At 30.5% G+C, this 18,698-nt stretch overlaps 2 protein-coding genes across 2 annotated transcripts in view; both read right to left on the bottom strand.

Annotated features, from left to right (window-relative positions):
- Window positions 1-282: 282 nt before the first annotated feature.
- On the bottom strand, window positions 283-8,143 carry LOC148302645 (putative cytochrome P450 313a4). Its single transcript, XM_088271309.1, has 7 exons — window positions 7,968-8,143; window positions 6,905-7,124; window positions 3,639-3,745; window positions 3,155-3,245; window positions 2,005-2,190; window positions 876-945; window positions 283-596 (listed from the first exon to the last, which is right to left on the bottom strand). The coding sequence occupies exons 2-7, from the start codon at window positions 7,095-7,097 to the stop codon at window positions 386-388; spliced, it is 858 nt and encodes a 285-aa protein (XP_088127435.1). The 5' UTR covers window positions 7,098-7,124; window positions 7,968-8,143; the 3' UTR covers window positions 283-385.
- Window positions 8,144-9,840: 1,697 nt separating this feature from the next.
- LOC148302644 (cytochrome P450 4C1-like) overlaps window positions 9,841-18,698 on the bottom strand; it is a 15,091-nt gene continuing 6,233 nt past the window's right edge. Inside the window, exons 3-11 of the mRNA XM_088271308.1 lie at window positions 15,593-15,699; window positions 15,305-15,395; window positions 14,660-14,845; window positions 13,521-13,590; window positions 13,043-13,245; window positions 11,750-11,901; window positions 11,374-11,620; window positions 11,104-11,283; window positions 9,841-10,221 (exon numbers count right to left, since the gene is read on the bottom strand). Coding sequence (XP_088127434.1) covers window positions 10,052-10,221; window positions 11,104-11,283; window positions 11,374-11,620; window positions 11,750-11,901; window positions 13,043-13,245; window positions 13,521-13,590; window positions 14,660-14,845; window positions 15,305-15,395; window positions 15,593-15,699 — 1,406 coding nt within the window. The 3' untranslated portion in view covers window positions 9,841-10,051. The remainder of the gene's footprint in view (window positions 10,222-11,103; window positions 11,284-11,373; window positions 11,621-11,749; window positions 11,902-13,042; window positions 13,246-13,520; window positions 13,591-14,659; window positions 14,846-15,304; window positions 15,396-15,592; window positions 15,700-18,698) is intronic.

Here is an 18,698-nt window from a genome sequence, read left to right as displayed (position 1 = left end):
TATATATATATATATGTATATATATATATATATATATATTATATATATATATATGTATACATATATATATATATATATATATATATATATATATATATATATATATATATATATATATATATATATATATATATATATATATATATATATATATATTATATATATATATATATATATATATATATATATATATATATATATATATATATATTTATATATATATATATATATATAGACACGGTTATAATATTTTGTTTTGCTTAAAGATTTTTTAGAATTTTTTCTTTAATCTAACGAAAACAGATATCGTTAAGAAAGCCATTTTGTTATCAATATGTACAAAAGAAATAGTGATGGATAATTTTTCATTAATATTTTGTTATATTTACTTACAATCGGCTTTAGTTTTAGCATCAGAATTTTGAATAGGATTCTCTGCCAAATAATCGTTGACTTTCTTCTTTATTTCAGTATAGTAATATTCTTGGTAAATAGTATTGTAGTCGTTGAATAATTTTCCATGTTCAGTAAATCGATAGGTCAAATTGGGCAGAAGCCATACTTTGACGATTCTTTCTTGTATCATTCGAGCAGACCTAAAAATGGCATTGAAATTATACAATACACTAAATAAGCCCAATTTTCATAGAAATGTGTTGTGAAAAAGGTAAAATATATACGAATTACATTGATTTACACAAAAAATTTACTTATTTCAAATAAGATTAAATTGATCCAAACATGTTTCTACAGTATGGGGTCACAAAAATGGATTTCATGCGTTGATACGAGTATCAATATAATATATTATTTCAAGTAACGAGAAGGTATTATAATTATTCTAAAAGGTAATACAATTATTATGCTATATTTACCATGGTGTCATTGACAGTATAAAGTCTTGGTTTCCTTCATAGAATTTCGGTTCCCATTCAAATAAGCTATCTAAAATAATATTTAAAAAAATATATATATACAAACAATTTAACATAGCATATAGATCCTATGACTATATAAATATAATATTTTTACTCTACACATTTTGTCAATAAAACTAGTTTTTGAAAGTAATTTATTCTTTTAATTTTTTGATATCTCATCAAAGATGAAGAACAAATATGGATGTCTGGGCATTTACGCGGCTGACGACCGTCATAGGCTGGTTTAAGTGATCAATTTACACACGTGTGACATTCTACCCGTTATTGACAACCACACTACTCAAATTCTTTGAAGTTGTATATATATGAACCTATTTAGAAACCTTGTTCTTGAATCATTTAAACTTCACAAGAGACATCTATTGGTGAGATGAAAAGAAGCTTTTTATTTAGCAGAAACTCTAATATTAGTATGTGAGGTCCGAATCCTGAATTATACTCACATACATGAGAAACGCCAGAAAACATCATTTTCATTTTTAATTATTAATGAAAATGAAATTTTTAATTCTAATTACAAATACCTGTTTGTACCTTCACTTGTATTTTTCATTTCATTTACTTAAGGTAAATGAAAACAGTGGATATATTGGATTTTAATATATATATATATATATATATATATATATATATATATATATATATATATATATATATATATATATATATATATATATATATATATATATATATATATATATATATATATATATATATATATATATATATATATATAAATATATATATATATAAATATATATATATATATATTTATATACACATATATGTAATTTTTTTAAAAAATTAGACAACGGAGCAGTTGGAAATCATCTGAATAATTTTGATTGATTCTATATCTTAGTGCTTTTTGAAAATACTAAATTTTGTACAATAGAATAAAATCTTAGTCATTAAAATGTTAAGTAGAAAAAGATAAATTAAATTAATATACTGGTCTTCAAGATTGCAGAAGAGGAGCTTGTTAAGCTCCTCGTCATCGCAGATGGCCAACTGTCGATTGCAAAAATGAAATTTAATTTTAATTATGAAGGTTTTTTCTTACCACAAATAATGTCAGCCCAATATCTTAAGGAGTACACGGTGACGTCATTAAACCCCTTGTCGCATATCTCTTGTAAGCCTTCCACTAGGGTTTTAGAGTACTTGTTATGTATTGGTATGTAGCCTCGGATCGTCTTCATGGCATAGGCAGGGTTAATGATGTTGCGGTGTCGCTTCCATGTATCACCTTAAATGAAATAATCGGTGATTCAATGGTTGACGAAACAAGTTGACAGTGGGTAACACCATCTAAAGCATGGAGAAAAATTACCTCTATTGAACCCGTCAAACTGGATAATGAAGTGTTGACACAAGCAATCGAGTCAAACCCAAAATTGAATCTGGCAGACTCCAATGTCTGGTTAACAATACAAAACCATATTATTTTTTTTATATCTCATCAAAGATGAAGAAGAATATGGAAGTCTGGACATTTACGTAGGCTGGTTTAAGTGATCACTTTACACACGTGTAACATTCACCAATTCTACCCATTATTGACAATCACACTACATAAATTCTTGGAAGTTCTATATATATGAACCAATTTAAAAACCTTGTTCTTGAATCACTAAAACTTCACTAGAAACATCTATTGGTGAGATGAAAAGAAGCTTTTTATTGAACAAAAATTCTTTAATTAGTATTTGCCCAGACTTATATAGACCAGACCATATATTTCTTTTGTGAACAAGTATTTATGAACAAGTATTTGGACACACTCAAAATGCTGTAAACCACGTAAAACGCACAATATCACCTTATATAACATTATACTTACGTGCGAAAGGAATTCATAAGCAGTTTATATATATATATATATATATATATATATATATATATATATATATATATATATATATATATATATATATATATATATATATATATATATATATATATATATATATATATATATATATATATATATATATATATATATATATATATATTTATATATGTATATATATATATATATATATATATATATATATATATATATATATATATATATATATATATATATATATATATATATATATATATATATATATATATATATATATATATATATATATATATATATATATATATATATATATTTAAGATACACATTACAGATTTTTGTTTAATTTGCCTAAAAAACTCACCCGATAATGTGACAAGGCCCGGACCCATTCCAGTCCTTATTATATCGTAAGAAGATCCTTTCCATGACGTCAATCTGCTTAAAAGCACGCTCTAGAATTGGATAAAATCATTAACCAATTACAAATCAACATTAAAATCAAATAATGTTTTAGAATTTAATAATCCCTGATATGACAAGGTTCTTGTCGAAACCGAAAGGTTAAAGTGTACTTATAATAAAAAAGTGGTTAAAACAGAGTTGTTTTTATAAAGTTTATAAAATGTGCCAAAAATACGAAGTATCTGCGAAAAACATTCAAGAAACAAATCAATCCGATCAAAATTTGTATTTCCATGCAATTTGCTCAGCTAATGGGAGCTGTTTTTCATGAAAATTATTTAAAAATAGACATGCGAAGTGGATTCAAGTAATCAACACGACATTTTATTGACATTGTATAAAAATGCAAATTTAGTCGAGAAGGATAATGATGTTGACTTTACCTCAAAGTCATCTGGTTCGGACACAACGACACATATGTCTGGTCCCATCCAGACTCTGCAAATATCTCCGTAAGATTTTTTCAAGTCATTAAGGCAAAGTATCATTTCTAAAAATAAAAATAAAAACATTTAAAGAAAAAATTAATTTTGATGAAGTTTTTATTTATTGATATTTCAGATGAAGAAGAAGAAGAAGAAGAATATGAGAGTGTTCAGATATATCAGATATATAGATAAATCGCTCACTCCTTTCAACAACGTCATATATCAAAAATCGTCAATTTCCAGTTGTGCATGTTTTCGTAATGCTCAGAAAATGTACTATATCCCAGCAAAAGCGGCATATTTTAAACTTATTATTTACCCGCTACAGGGCAGAAAGGGTTGTTTTTGCATTTTGAAGAAAATGTATTGTTTCATATTTTTTTTAAATAAACTTAATATTTTTCAAATGGAGAAAAAACATTCAGGTTTACCCTAAAAAGATCTGTTGCATAGTAAAAAGTTCATAAGTGGCTTGATATTTATTTGAAAACATAACATTATATTTTTAAACTTTAAAATCGATCTCCTGAAAAATCAAGTTTTTTTTTTTGTATGACGTTGTTGAACGCAGTAAGCGAAATAAGGTATTGTAGTGGGAATTTGGAAGTTTGGTTATTCACAAGGCGTGCAACCTGTCATAGGCTAGCATAAGTGATCACTTTTAATACGTGTAACATTCACTATTCTTATCATAAGCGCTAAAAATTGTTTATGTGCGGTGACACTTGAATTTGTAGCATTTTTATTAAAAACAGGACTTATTATTTTTTTACATTTCACCGGATATTTTGTCCGCTATATCCGAAGTTCGCTATAAAGAGGTTCGTTATATTGAGGTTTTACTGTATTATCATATGTTCATTTGTTATACAACAATGATATCGTGGGTGTACTGGCAAAAAACGTTAATTGGAAAATATGCAATTTTGACTTCAAGATGCATATTAAAAAGTTTTAAACGTTCTATAAACTTACAAAATAAACCAAGTAGTTTAAAATGTAATATAATTGTGGATTTGAAAGTAAATTCAACTTTTAGTTTACTAGCGGCTATTTTATTCATCCTTAAAGCTTTAAATAACAGGGATTATTAAAAGAGAACTTTTAGAGTTTTACGTTTTTTGTGAGTATACCCACTATATAATCGTACAAAATAAACAAAAAAACATAAAAGCAATTTTTTTCAATCTATGTATCATATTAAAAAATAACTTTGCTTATGTGCCATTCAGCGCTGGACAACGAAACTGCATTGGTAAGCTAAATGTTCTCCGTAATCAGCAGCATAATTTTGTATACCAGGGGTCGGCAACCTCTTGGGCCAAATGAACCAAATGTGAGTAGCAAAATGAATTGGAAATTTTTGGGGAGGCAATGTTTAATTTACAACAATTTGATTTATATTATTTTTTGACATCTCATCAAAGTTGAAGAAGAATATGGAAGTCTGGGCATTTACGGTGCTGACGACCGTCATAAGTTGGTTTAAGTGATCACTTTACACACGTGTAACATTCACCAATTATACCTATAAGCTCTTTATATATGAACGAATTTTGAAACCTTATTCTTGAATCATTTGAATTATTCATATTCTTCTTCATCTTTGATGAGATGTCAAAAAATAATATGAAAATAACTCCTGTAATTTGAGATAATTCAGATTTTATGAAAAAGTATTTGGACACACTCAAAATGTTGTAAAACAATATATTCCTTTTAAAATAACATAAATTGGGCATTGGAGAATCTTATAAGGTCTTCGAGCTTAAAATTCTTTATTTGGAAGTAAACAGATACATTTTGTTGCTTGAGCTTCAAGGTTATTCGTGTTTAAGGAAAATAACAACAGAAAATTTATTAAACCGGATATTTAGTAGTAGGTATAACCGAGTAGCAAGTCCAAGGTTGGGATGTGGGAAATTCCAAATTGCTGTTATTTTTTAGGGATATCATGGATCACGTAGCAAGACTAAAGTGGTTATAGCCAGGACATGTTACAAGATAAGACGACACAAGATGGACCCCTAAATTTTTTATATGGGTTTGGGGGAGAATAAAAGAGAAGTTGGAAGTTCTCAAAAAAATTATCTATCCGATAAAAATGGAAGGATTCGGAAAAAGCTTATATCCAGCAGTGGGAGACAGGGGTCTAGAGAAGAAAGAAGAAGATTGTAAAATGAATGTTTCTTTAATTTTTATTACCTTGTTATTTAGAAATTGTATTAATGAAAAAACGTGTTAAAAGGGAGTTTATCTACCTTAATTTAAAAAATGGAAAATTTGAGAAAAAAACACTTGAATCTGTCTTTCTAAAAAAAATAGCTAGTTCTTTAACTACAACATTTTAAAGTGTGTCCAAATACTTGTTCGCAAATCTGGATTATCTTCAATTATAGGAGTTATTTATCATATTATTTTTTGACATCTCATCAAAGATGAAAAAAAACATGGGTTATCAGCCTCGTAAATGCCCAGACTTCCATATTCTTCTTCATATTTGATGAGATGTCAAAAATAATATGATAAATAACTCCTATAATTGGAGATAATCCAGATTTGTGAACAAGTATTTGGACACACTCAAAATGTTGTAAATAAATTATCTGGTCAAATTATTAGTTTAATAATAAAAATGAAAATGATATTTTCTGGCGTTTCTCATCTGTGTGATTATAATCCAGGATTCGGACCTCACATACAACATAATACAAGAGTGTCTGCTCAATAAAAAGCTTCTTTTCATATCACCAATAGATGTCTCTAGTGAAGTTTTAGTTATTCAAGAAAAATGTTTTAAAAATTGGTTCACATATATAGAACTTCCAAGAATTTGAGTAGTGTGGTTGTCAATAATGGGTAGAATTGGTGAATGTTACACGTGTGTAAAGTGATCACTTAAACCAGCCTATGACGGTCGTCAGCCCCGTGAATGCCCAGACTTCCATATTCTTCTTCATCTTTGATGAGATGTTACAAAAAATATATATAGTTCTTTAATTACCTATGCAATAGTCACATCATTGAAGTTAGTATAGTGATATTAAAATTAAGAATTACATTGATTGCCTTAGAGCACTTTATCAAAAAAATCACAAAGAAACAATTGTGTAAACATCTTCAATACCAAGTTTTCCCTTTTAAATCTAAATAATAATAAATTTGTTAGAAAATGATTTATTGATTTGATTGATTTATTTGAATGATTTATTGCGACCAACCATTGTGGCGGTTAAAGCTACCAAGCTGAATGGCATTTCCCAGGATAGGAAGTGCGATGGGTCCAGGGAGCTTGAAGCTGAGGATGTACAGCTTACGGCGGCTCCACAGCACCTTCAGGAGCCATATTGTTAGCACCAAGATGAAGGTCCTGAACACAACAGAGGACCATAACTCTTCAATCACCGACACCATCTTGGAGCTGATGTTAACTTTGATTCACTAGTATAAAAAATAAAAACAAAAAACAAATTAATACGTTTATAAAACAAAATTACGTTACACAAACCATGCATTATTAAAATTTCATTACACAAACCATACATTATTAAAAAGGTTTTTGTTAATAAACTAATGAAAGCAACCAATAAATAAATATGGCAAAGATTTTTTAAATATTCCTTGTATAATTTTATCAGCATTTTGCTATTAGCAAATACATATTATGTAAATACAACAAATTTCTTTCGTAGTTTACTTGCAGTTTATTATTAGCAGGCTACCACCCAAAAGATTTCGAGTTCGATTCTCAGCGAGGTCAAAATAAATGTTTTTTTTTATCCGCCTTCATCGGGTAGTGATTAGAGCGTTTGACTGCCGTGCTAAAGGTCCCGGTTTCAACATAAATAAAAGTGATTTTCCTCTCTTATATTTATCTATTTAATACGACCCCGTAAAATAACACTACTTCGATATGATACAATACCCTATGCACCATTGGGTGCGTTTACGGGCAGAAAGAGAAGAATAATATACACTGAATTATGTTAGCATTTGAACTGCAGGATTAATCAGTTTGGGTTCATGTTATTAACTATCAAGTGATCACTGTCAGTTCAGTGCTTTTATCCAGTGCCTGATGAAGGCACTGGATAAAAGCACTGAATGCCTGATGAATTTATATCATCTTCCAGTGAAGATGATATAAATTAAACAGTTATCATAGAGTTTGCATAATTTTAATGTATTGCTTACTTTTACGTTAATCTGTATTTTAATAAGGCATGGAAAGTTAGTAAAAATACCAAAACCATTGCGACATTTTAAGAAAATGACTTTTCTTACCTGTATCAAATTATTTCAATTATCACTTTATTGTGGAAATTATTATCCTGAAGTTTAAAATCGTATACGTGCTTATTCGTCAACCGGTGTGTTTTAAATGAATGTAAATGAGAGGATACATTTTCCTGGACCACTTCTAAATACTGGTTTTAGTAAAAACAACAATATCTTTTAGTAAAAAGCCAGCGCTGTGGAGAACTATCATTCAGTAATTAGAAATTAAGAGTCAATTTAAAACGCATAAAATATTCCGTTTCCATAGAATTTTTGTAAACATAAAATAAAAACAGAACGTGGACGACCGAAAAATATTTGGCACGACCAGATCAATCAGAACCTTAAATCTGGCGGTGTCAAAAGTCTGCGTAATCGGAGGGCATGTATGACTAGATGTGTGGATGTGAAGGAGGCGAGGAGTGTATGTCAGGACAGAAGAGTGTGGCGTTCCATCCTCTCTGCCTACTCCTGCGGGGAAACGGCGTGATGGTAGTAGTAGTAGTAGTAAAATAAAAAATATACGAAACGCTCTTCTGCTAAAATGCAATGTTCTTGAAAAATATTCAATCCATCGATTACATTCCAAGATTTGGCGCCACAAATATATCTGATCACGTTGCCTTCACGTAATTAAGATCAATTAAACACTATTTCGATACGATCCAGTGCCCTATGCATCATTGAATAAAAATAAGTTTAAAAAAAGATAAAATACTTATACTTTAAAAGAATATTCTAGGTCAAAACTTTGAAAGCAATATAGTTAAATCGGTTTGCTTTTTAGATCACTCGGGCTAATAACGCCGATCAGTGCATAAATTTGGTTACGTACTTGCATTGCGTATTTATAGCTTCCGATATATTTGATAATTTGTCATAAAAAACCTAAAAAGAAATACAAACCGAGAAAAAGTAACGAATCAGGTAACAAACAGAAGTAACAAAAATCAGCAATAACTAACTAACTAACTAACCATCACGCCGCTTCCCCGCAGGGGTAGGCAGAGAGAATAGAGCGCCACACCACTCTGTCCTTGCAAACATTCTTCGCCTCTTCCACGTTCATGCATCTCCTCATACATACCCGCCGATTGTTACGACTCCTAACCTGACCACTTTCAAGTATTTGGCATACCTGATCGTGCCATGTTTTTCTCGGTCTTCCTCTGCTTCTTTTCCCACTAACATTCGCCTCATAAATTTGTTTTACCGTTCTTTCCTCACTCATTCGTTCTTCATGTTCAAACCATCTCAACACACCTTTCTTAATTTTATCGATAATGCTTATCTCAGCTTTGCATTCCTTCCTTATTTCACTATTCGCACATCTATCATACATCGTTTTGTCGCACATTCTTCTGAGAGATCGCATTTCCACTGCATTCAGTCTACTTTCATCCTTCGTTTGCCAACTCCATGTTTCACTTCCATATATTAGAGTTGGAACCAGGACACCGTTGTGTACTGCCAGTTTAGCTTCCGCTGTTAGGTTTTTATTTGCTATAACTGATTTCAGTGCACCATTCACTTTGTTCCCAGCATTCAGTCTCCTTTCTATGTCTTTATCAATCTTTCCATCCCTAGAAAACATACTACCCAAATACACGAAATCATCTACCAGTTCCAAAATCTCTGCGTTTACGAATATTTCACATTCAGATCTGCATTCTTCTCTTTCAAAAATCATAATCTTGGATTTGCTAACATTCATCAATAAATCACTTTCCTTGCACACATTATATACTTTTGTCACCAACGCCTGCAGGTCTTCTCTGAGCAATATTTCAAATTAATCGAGTTATCCAACAAAACTTAGGGATTTCAATACGACTTAAGTGTTTTACGTTAAAAATAAACATAAAATAAAAATGGCATGTTTTTATTAAGTTTTATTTTATAACACACCAAAATCCTATACATAATACCAATATACCATAATTCAACGCATACAAAGTTAATTGATGAATGAAATAAACTAACAATATACTTGTGAAAATAAAGAACTCCAATGCAAATTAATTAAGGTAATTAATTAAATTAATTAATTAATATCAAATATAAACCACCGGGTGTAAGCAAAACCACTTTCAAGCGCTTCGATTTCTTCTTGTTATTTTTATGTTGTATCCGATGGCACTCCGCATTGATATATCGGCCTTTACAGGTAGACTTTCAATCTTAAGATCAGAATACAATTCAAAGTTTCTGATGATGTATACCGCTGCAATCTTCCAAACATCCAAACCGAATGCTTGCCCTAAAAAATGTTTTGAAATATTGGAATTTGATAAATGTCAGGCTAAATTTCAAACCAATCTTTAATCGAAAACGACATATCTCTCACTCCTTTCAACAACGTCATATTTCAAAAATCGACAATTTTCAGTTGGGCGTGTTGTTGGAATGCCCAATAAATGTAATATATCCCAGTAAAAGCGGCATATTTTTAACTTAATATTTACCCGCTACATGGCAGAAAGTGTTGTTTTTGCATTTTGAAGAAAAGTTTTTTTTTGTTCAATTATTTTTTTAAATAAACTTAATATTTTTCAAATGGAGAAAAAACATTCAGGTTTTACCTAAAAAGATCTGTCGCACTATTAAAAGTTCAATAAGTGGCTTGATATTTATTTTTAATACATTTTTTTATATTCTTAAACATTAAAAAATATCTCCTGAAAATCAAGTTTTTTTGATATATGACGTTGTTGAAAGGTGTGAACGATATGAATGCAATCTTACAAAACAAAAATAATGCAGTAACTTGATCCTTAACATGTATATTTTTTAAACATTTTAAATAAAGGTATGAAAGTCAGTTCAAATGGCATTTAAGATTGTATAAAGTATCAATAAAATAAATGGGCAAGTCTCTTAAGAAAAGTAGACGGCAAAAAGATTTACCGACAAACGCTGTTTTGCTCTTTATCTGCATTAAGATGAATAACTTTGTACTATTTGCCGTATGTCAAAAAAAATCCTATGTTAGCTTATGAATGAAGGTCTCGTTTTCTAGCAGATCAAAGATAAAATTATGTAGCCTTATAAAAGCTAGCAGAGAAGAGTGATGATGCTATACCGATAGTAATTTGAGTTGCGCAGCACATACATTTTTGCATATGGACAAAGTTTAGCTTACCAATGCAGTTTCGTTGTCCAGCGCTGAATGGCACAAAAGCAAAGTGTGGCCTCTTAGCTGATTCTTCAGGAAGGAATCGCTCGGGGATGAACGAGTCCGGCTGCTTCCAATACTTGGGGTTCTTATGAAGAAGATAGTTGCAGAGAATAATTGTGGCGCCGGCGGGCAGTGTTATATCTCCTATTAATTCGAAATCATTTAATTGTTAATACTAAATATGAGAGAACTTTTATAAATCTAGGTTTTTAGTAACGGAATATAAAAACTCACTGCTTTTCATGTAGAAATCGGAGTGTAAGTATCTCAATTGAACTGGTCCTGTTGCGAAAAGACGCATGGTTTCCTTCAAGCACATATCTAGGTATGGCATTTTGGAGAGATGTTCAGAGGTGACTTCGCCATCGATATCTTCACCAAAGGTTTCCTTAATCTCTTTCCATAACTTGTCTTGGCACTGCTTGTGCATTGCCATCAGCAACATAAATGAACATAGTTGAGTGTATCCAGTATCCATTCCCTGAAGACAAAAATTGTTATGTTTTCACTTTGGTATAGTTTGTTTTCTTCTTCTATATGTTGAAATTGATCTCTAATGAGTTATGACACTCTGTTAGTGCAATTAAAAAAAATATATATGTCAACATACAGGGCTTAAAGTATTATTGAATTCGTCAGCCACTTCTTCGGGGGTACAATTTCCAGCACGAACAGCTTCTGCCAGAACACCGAATACAGTTTGGCGCTTTCCACTCTTGTTGATTAATTCGTCATCGAATTCATAAAGTGGCTCATCCAATACTGCAAACATGAAAGTATTCTTGAATCACTAGAACTTCACTAGAGACATCTATTGGTGAGATGTAAAGAAGCTTTTTTATTAAGCAGAAACTCTCATATTAGTATGTGAGGTCCGAACATACTAATATAACATTTAAATATATAATTTTTGTGAACAAGTATTTGGACACACTCAAAATGTTGTAAATAAATTATCTGGTCAAATTATAAGCTTAAATAATAAAAATGAAAATGGTATTTTCTGGCGTTTCTCATGTGTGTGATTATAATCCGGGATTCGGACCTCACATACTAATATTAGAGTTTCTGCTTAATAAAAAAGCTTCTTTACATGAAAGTATTCTACATTTTTGACAGCTCAACATAAATGAAAAAGAATATGGAGGTCTGTGTATTACAGGGATTACGACATATCATAGGCTGATTAAGTACACTTTATGTCACTTTACGCCCGTCCAACATTCACCATACTACCCATGATTGACAACTACACTAATCAAATTTTGGAATTCATACGTACAGGTATACGACCAATCTCATCACTAATCATGATTGAGTTCACAACAGCCATCTATGATTGGGTTTAGAAAGCTTTTCTTTAGAACAGACCCTTTTATTTGGATACAAGATCCGTATGAGATATCAAAAATGGAAAATAACTCACAAGTGAAGAAACCCAGATTTGTGAAAAATAAAAAGTAATTGGACACAAAAAAATGTTGTATAGGGGGTAAATATTTTTAAATTTTATTTTTAATTTATAATGACTCATTTCAGTCATTTCAGCTGGTTAAAATGTTAAAAAAAAAAACAGTTTATAACATGAACCCCCTAAAATGTTCTCTCAGATAACGCGGTTCCTATCTCAACGTTATAGAGGGGTTTACTGTATCCATTTCACTGCTCGATTTAAATAATCAATTAAGGTTAATAAAATCGGCATGACTGTCACTTTTGCATAAATAGTAAAGGAATTTGATATTAAAATAATAAAATATAATATTCTGTTTTCCTTCGCGGAATTCGAGAATATTCTGCTTAATTTCACGAATACAAGAGATGTTGGCCAGAAAGCCATTCTATATAAAATTTTAAGAAAGCAATCGTGATTTTTCATTTAAATTTTGTTATTTTGACTTACAATCGGCTTTAGTTTTTTCATTAGAAGTTGGAAGAGGATGTTCTTCCAAATAATCGTTGATTCTCTTCTTTATTTCATCGTAGTAATATTCTTGGTAAATAGTATTGTAGTCGTTAAATAATTTTCCATGTTCAGTAAAGCGATAGGTCAAATTGGGAAAAAGCCATACTTTGACAATTCTTTCGTGTATCAATTGAGCAGACCTAAAAATGGAATTTATATAGTACAAGAGATAATAAGTTAAATTTTTCATATAAATGTGTCGTCGATTAGTCGAAGTCACTACAAATTATACTGATTATCATAGAAATCGTCTCATTCCAAACAGGATTATATGTATTCAAACATGTTTTTTTTTCTATAGAGTGCAGTCAGAAAAAAGGATTTTGTGCGTCAATACAAGAATCAAGGATATTTTACGAAACGAGAAGGCCATTATTTAAAAAATAGAAAAAATATAATTATGCAATATATTTACCGTGGTGTCATTGATAGTATGAAATCGTGATTTCCTTCATAGAATTTCGGTTCCCATTCAAATAAACAATCTATAAATGAATATTTAATTAATATACATACAGCACTTTTCTTATAATTCATCGTTCACATTATGTAATACCACTTAAATAAACACTTATTCCTGACGACCGGTTTCGGAATAATCACTCTATCATCAGGTCATTAAAAAAAAATTATACGGTCTGACATTTGTACAAAAAGAGAGAATGAAAAACAATTTTATCAAAGCGGTATTACATAAAGTGAACGATGAATGATGAGGAGAATGTTATATTACCATACCACAAAGTTAACACTACTTTTAATATGCAAAAAATAAACAAACAATTAACAAAGTCATTTAGTATTTTGTTCATAAAGCTAATTTTTGAAATAAACCTTATTTTTAATAACAGTTTCAACTTTTACTTTTCGATTAAAACGTCTGTGAAAAAAAAACGAATTATTGTATGAGTATTTCAAACTTAGACAACAGAGCAGTTACAATTTAACTAGTAATTAATTAACCAAGTTCATTGGTTTAATAAATTAAAGGTTTTTTATTTTTTGATTCTATAATTTATATGGATCCGTTTTTGTGAGAATTTCCTCAAAACAGTTTTACGATTTAGAGTAATTTTAACCAAAAAGTAATATATATATATATATATATATATATATATATATAAATATATATATATATATATATATATATATATATATATATATATATATATATATATATAAATAAATAAATATATATATATATATATATATATATATATATATATATATATATATATATATATATGTATATATATAAATAAATATATATATATATATTTATATATATATATATATATATATATATATATATATATATATATATATATATATATATATATATATATATATATATATATATATATATATATATATATATTTATATATATATATATATATATATATATATATATATATATATATATATATATATATATATAAGTAAGGTTAGTAGGAAAGAGAAAAATTTAATCAATATTACGGTCATCAAGGTTGTCGAAGAGGAGGTTGATGACAAATAGGAATTATGTTATAAAAAATAAACGTTATTCTTACCACAAATAGTATCTCCCCAATATCTAAGGGAGTATTGGGTAACGTCATTAAACCCCTTGTCGCATATCTCTTGTAAGCCCTCCACCAGGGTTTTAGAGTACTTGTTATGTATTGGTATGTAGCTGCGGATCGTCTTCATGGCATAGGCAGGGTTAATGATGTTGCGGTGTCGCTTCCATGTATCACCTTAAATAAATAATCGGTGATTCGATGATGAGGCTGAGAGATAGAGGAAGACGCGTGAAAAAATCTGAAGTTGATTGGGAAGTTCTAATACATCCTTCCTACTTACCAAACATCGCACCATCATTTTACCATTTGTTTCGATCACTGGAACATTTATTGAGGTATTAAATGTTTAGAGATATAAACCATGTAAAAATGACCCTTTAAAATGTATATGTAACAGAGATTCATTCTGTAAAAATTAAATTTTTAACAAGAAATACAGATGTTCATAAAATTGTAGTTTTTTTCATCGAGGTGGCAACACGTAACAGATTATGAGGAAAAGTACATATTTCATTCAACAAAGCTTTGTTTTTCTTTTATTTTTTTTCATTTAAGCAAACAACGAACAAACTTTTCACCTTTCCCTTTACACATTTGACAGATTTTTCTACCAATTTGTCTTCAAAAACTCACCAGATAATGTGACAAGGCCTGCACCCATTCCAGTCTTGATTATTTCGTATGAAGATCCCTTCCATGACGTCAATCTGCTTAAAAGCACGCTCTGGAATTCGTTAAAATCATCAACCAATGACCATCCGACTAAAATTTACAACAACTTGCAATTTGCTTAATTAATTGGAGCTGTTTTTAATGAATTTAAGATAATTTTAAGACGTAGGAAGTGGATGAAAGTGATCATCTTAACTTAATATAAAAAAAAACAACTTCAGTCGAGAAGGATAATGATGTAGAATTTACCTCAAAGTCATCCGGTTCGGATACAACGACACATATTTCTGGTCCCATCCAGACTCTGCATATTTCTCCGTAGGATTTTTTCAAGTCATTAAGGCAATGTATCATTTCTAAAAATAATAAAAATAATAATGAAAAAAAAAATACTATCAACATATTTTCATTAACATTTCAACATAGATGAAGAAAAATATATCTCGAGACAAATAAGGTATTGAGATGGAAGTATGGAAACCTGGGTATTTACAGCGCTTACGATCCGTTATAGACTGGTTTAAGTGATCACTTTATACATATCGCTCACTCCTTTTAACAACGTCATAAATCAAAAATCGTCAATTTTCAGTTGTGCCTGTTTTCGGAATGCCCAGAAAATGTACTATATCCCAGCAAAAGAGGCATATTTTAAACTTAATATTTACCCGCTACGGGGCAGAAAGTGTTGTTTTTGCATTTTGAAGAAAGGTGTGGTTTAATTTTTTTTTTAAATATTTTTCAAATGGAGAAAAAACCTTCAGATTTTACCTAAAAAGATCTGTTGCATAAAAAAAATTCAGTAAGTGGCTTGATATTTATTTTTAATACATTGTATTATATTTTTAAACTTTAAAAACGTTCTCCTGAAAAATCAAGTTTTTTGATTTATGACGTTCTTGAAAGGAGTGAGCGATATGTGACAGTCACCATTCTAACCATAGTTGACAACTACACATTTCAAATTTCGTAAGTTATATTTATCTTTCGATTGATACCTTCATCCATCTGCAAGTTCTCGGCTCTCTTAATAGTTGAGTTGAGTAAGTTTTAAATTTTTTTGTTTGTTATGATATTCCGTGTGCTATTTCTTCGACAACATCTATGTTTGAAATAAATATTTTGTACTAGCAGAAACCTTCATAAATACATTGTGATTATTCCCGCATAGGTGTGCATTAGTATGCACAAATATGAATTTTCATGCACTCTCTTAGTGGAAGTACATGAAAATGCAGCATGTAAAAAAAGGATTTTATGTTTTTAATTTTGACTGTGTGGAAAAAAAAGCAAAACGGGATAGGGCAGTTTGTGGTTGTCCTCGGGAAAAGACGAATATGATCTTAAACCGTCACATAAAAAAGAGTCGGGCATCGGTTATATATTACTTATAATTTCAGTATAATTATTTTGTCAGTTATTCGTTTCATTGTTAATAATCTGGTATTTTCTAGAATCGGAAACAATCGTTAAAATTGGAGGATATCGTAAATATAAGCATTTTTTATAGTATAGTATTCACATATTAAATAATGCTATCGTAATGACATATTGTTTTTTATAACAATTGTGGTTAAAAAAAATACATAATAAAATATTAAATGTTCAGGAGGGCCACTTTTGTTTGGCAAGAAAATAAACATCAATGCAGTTTGTCATTTTTAACAAGTCAATATATTATACTTGCTAGTTTAAAATCGTTTAGAGATTTTTTCAGGGCAATATTAAGCTAGTAAGATGTCAAATAGTCAACGATCGCGTTTTCGTAAACAAATGCACTTGGTACGATATTAGAATTTTAGATGAAAATTCATACACAGAAAACAGTCGTTTATTGGTTAGTCTTCTGTTCGTGTCATGTCAGGTCCCCCTGACGTCAACTATTACTTGAGAGTAATTGTCCTTATCTTGGACAGCTCTAAACAGCGCCTCGACGGTCCTAATTCCCGTCCAATCTCGTAAATTCCGGAACCAGGAGATCTGTCATCTGCCCACACCTCGTCGACCCTCTATTTTGCCTTTTATGATTAGGTGCAATAGCTCGTACTTCTCTTCTCTCAGCACATGCCTCAGATACCTTCCGGACCTTGATATCAGTCAGCAACTGTCTCCCTGCTCTTGCTTTTTGGAGCACTTTTGTGATGCTGACCATATCGGTCCACGAAATGCCAGGCATTCTACGATGTAGCCACATTTCGAATGCCTCTATTTGGTTCATATTGCTGACTTTTTAAAATGGGAAATACATTTATTAAGGTTTATAGATCATAAAGTGGATTTTTGTGTCTTCTAACTAAATGAATATGTTCTTATTTGAATCTGTGTTGTAAACAAGAGGGATCATCTAGTGTGGGCCAATCAGGAACTCCTCAGCATTTGCTTATAGCTGGGAGGAAACCACGTGAAACTCCTCAGGAGAAGGCGGACTGTTGACTATAATCAGCAGACCTTCCGTTACACTAGAAGAGTGTTCGACATTTTGTTTCCTAGCTTGATATTGCTGGCCTTGAGGGTCCACAATTTGACTCCGTATAGAAGTACTGACAAGACATGACACTTAACAATTATCTGCCGAAGCTTCAGATAGAGGCTGTTGAAACAGAATATATTTATCATCTTAAAAATCTGTGTGAGCGGCCTCTACTCTGCACTGTACTTCGGTTTCTGGTTCGACATGTTCAACAAGGACACTTTCCAGGTACTTAAATTTAATCACTCTCTCTATACTGGCCCCATTTAATGTGAAACATCCTTATGCGTAGTCCTGACGGCTGAATATCATACACAATCGGTTATACATTACTTATATTTCGGTATAATTATTTCATCGGTTATTGGTTTTATTTTGTGTAAAAAATAAGAATTTATTTTTGTAATTTTTACTGTGTAAATAATAAGCAAAATAGGATAAGGCAGTTTGTGGTTGTCGAACATGTGGTCGTCATGAAAAGACGAATACGTTCCATAACGATTACACAAAAAAGAGTCGACCATCGGCCGCTTCCCCGCAGGGGTAGGCAGAGAGAATAGAGCGCCACACCACTATGTCCTTGCAAACATTCTTCGCCTCTTCCACGTTCATGCATCTCCTCATACATACCCGCCGATTGTTACGACTCCAAACCTGACCACTTTCAAGTATTTGGCATACCTGATCGTGCCATGTTTTTCTCGGTCTTCCTCTGCTTCTTTTCCCACTAACATTCGCCTCATAAATTTGATTTACCGTTATTTCCTCACTCATTCGTTCTGCATGTTCAAACCATCTCAACACATTTTTAAAATTTTATCGATAATACTTTTCTCAGCTTTGCATACTTCCCTTATTTCACTATTCGCACATCTATCATACATC

Source organism: Brachycentrus maculatus, unplaced genomic scaffold (assembly GCF_059751285.1).
Source record: "Brachycentrus maculatus isolate JH-2025_06_01 unplaced genomic scaffold, ASM5975128v1 h1tg000427l, whole genome shotgun sequence".
In the NCBI taxonomy this organism is placed as follows: Eukaryota; Metazoa; Arthropoda; class Insecta; order Trichoptera; family Brachycentridae; genus Brachycentrus; species Brachycentrus maculatus.
This window is presented reverse-complemented; position numbering and strand designations above follow the sequence as displayed.

Bases quoted from the DNA above. Each gene is read 5' to 3' on its own strand.
- LOC148302645 (XM_088271309.1), bottom strand. From the start codon at position 7,097: ATGGTGTCGGTGATTGAAGAGTTATGGTCCTCTGTTGTGTTCAGGACC. The intron at 3,746-6,904 runs GTTGGTCGCAAT...TTTTATTTTTAG, and splicing joins TAGCTTTAACCGCCACAATG to AAATGATACTTTGCCTTAAT. The intron at 597-875 runs GTAAATATAGCA...TGCCATTTTTAG, and splicing joins ATACTGTCAATGACACCATG to GTCTGCTCGAATGATACAAG.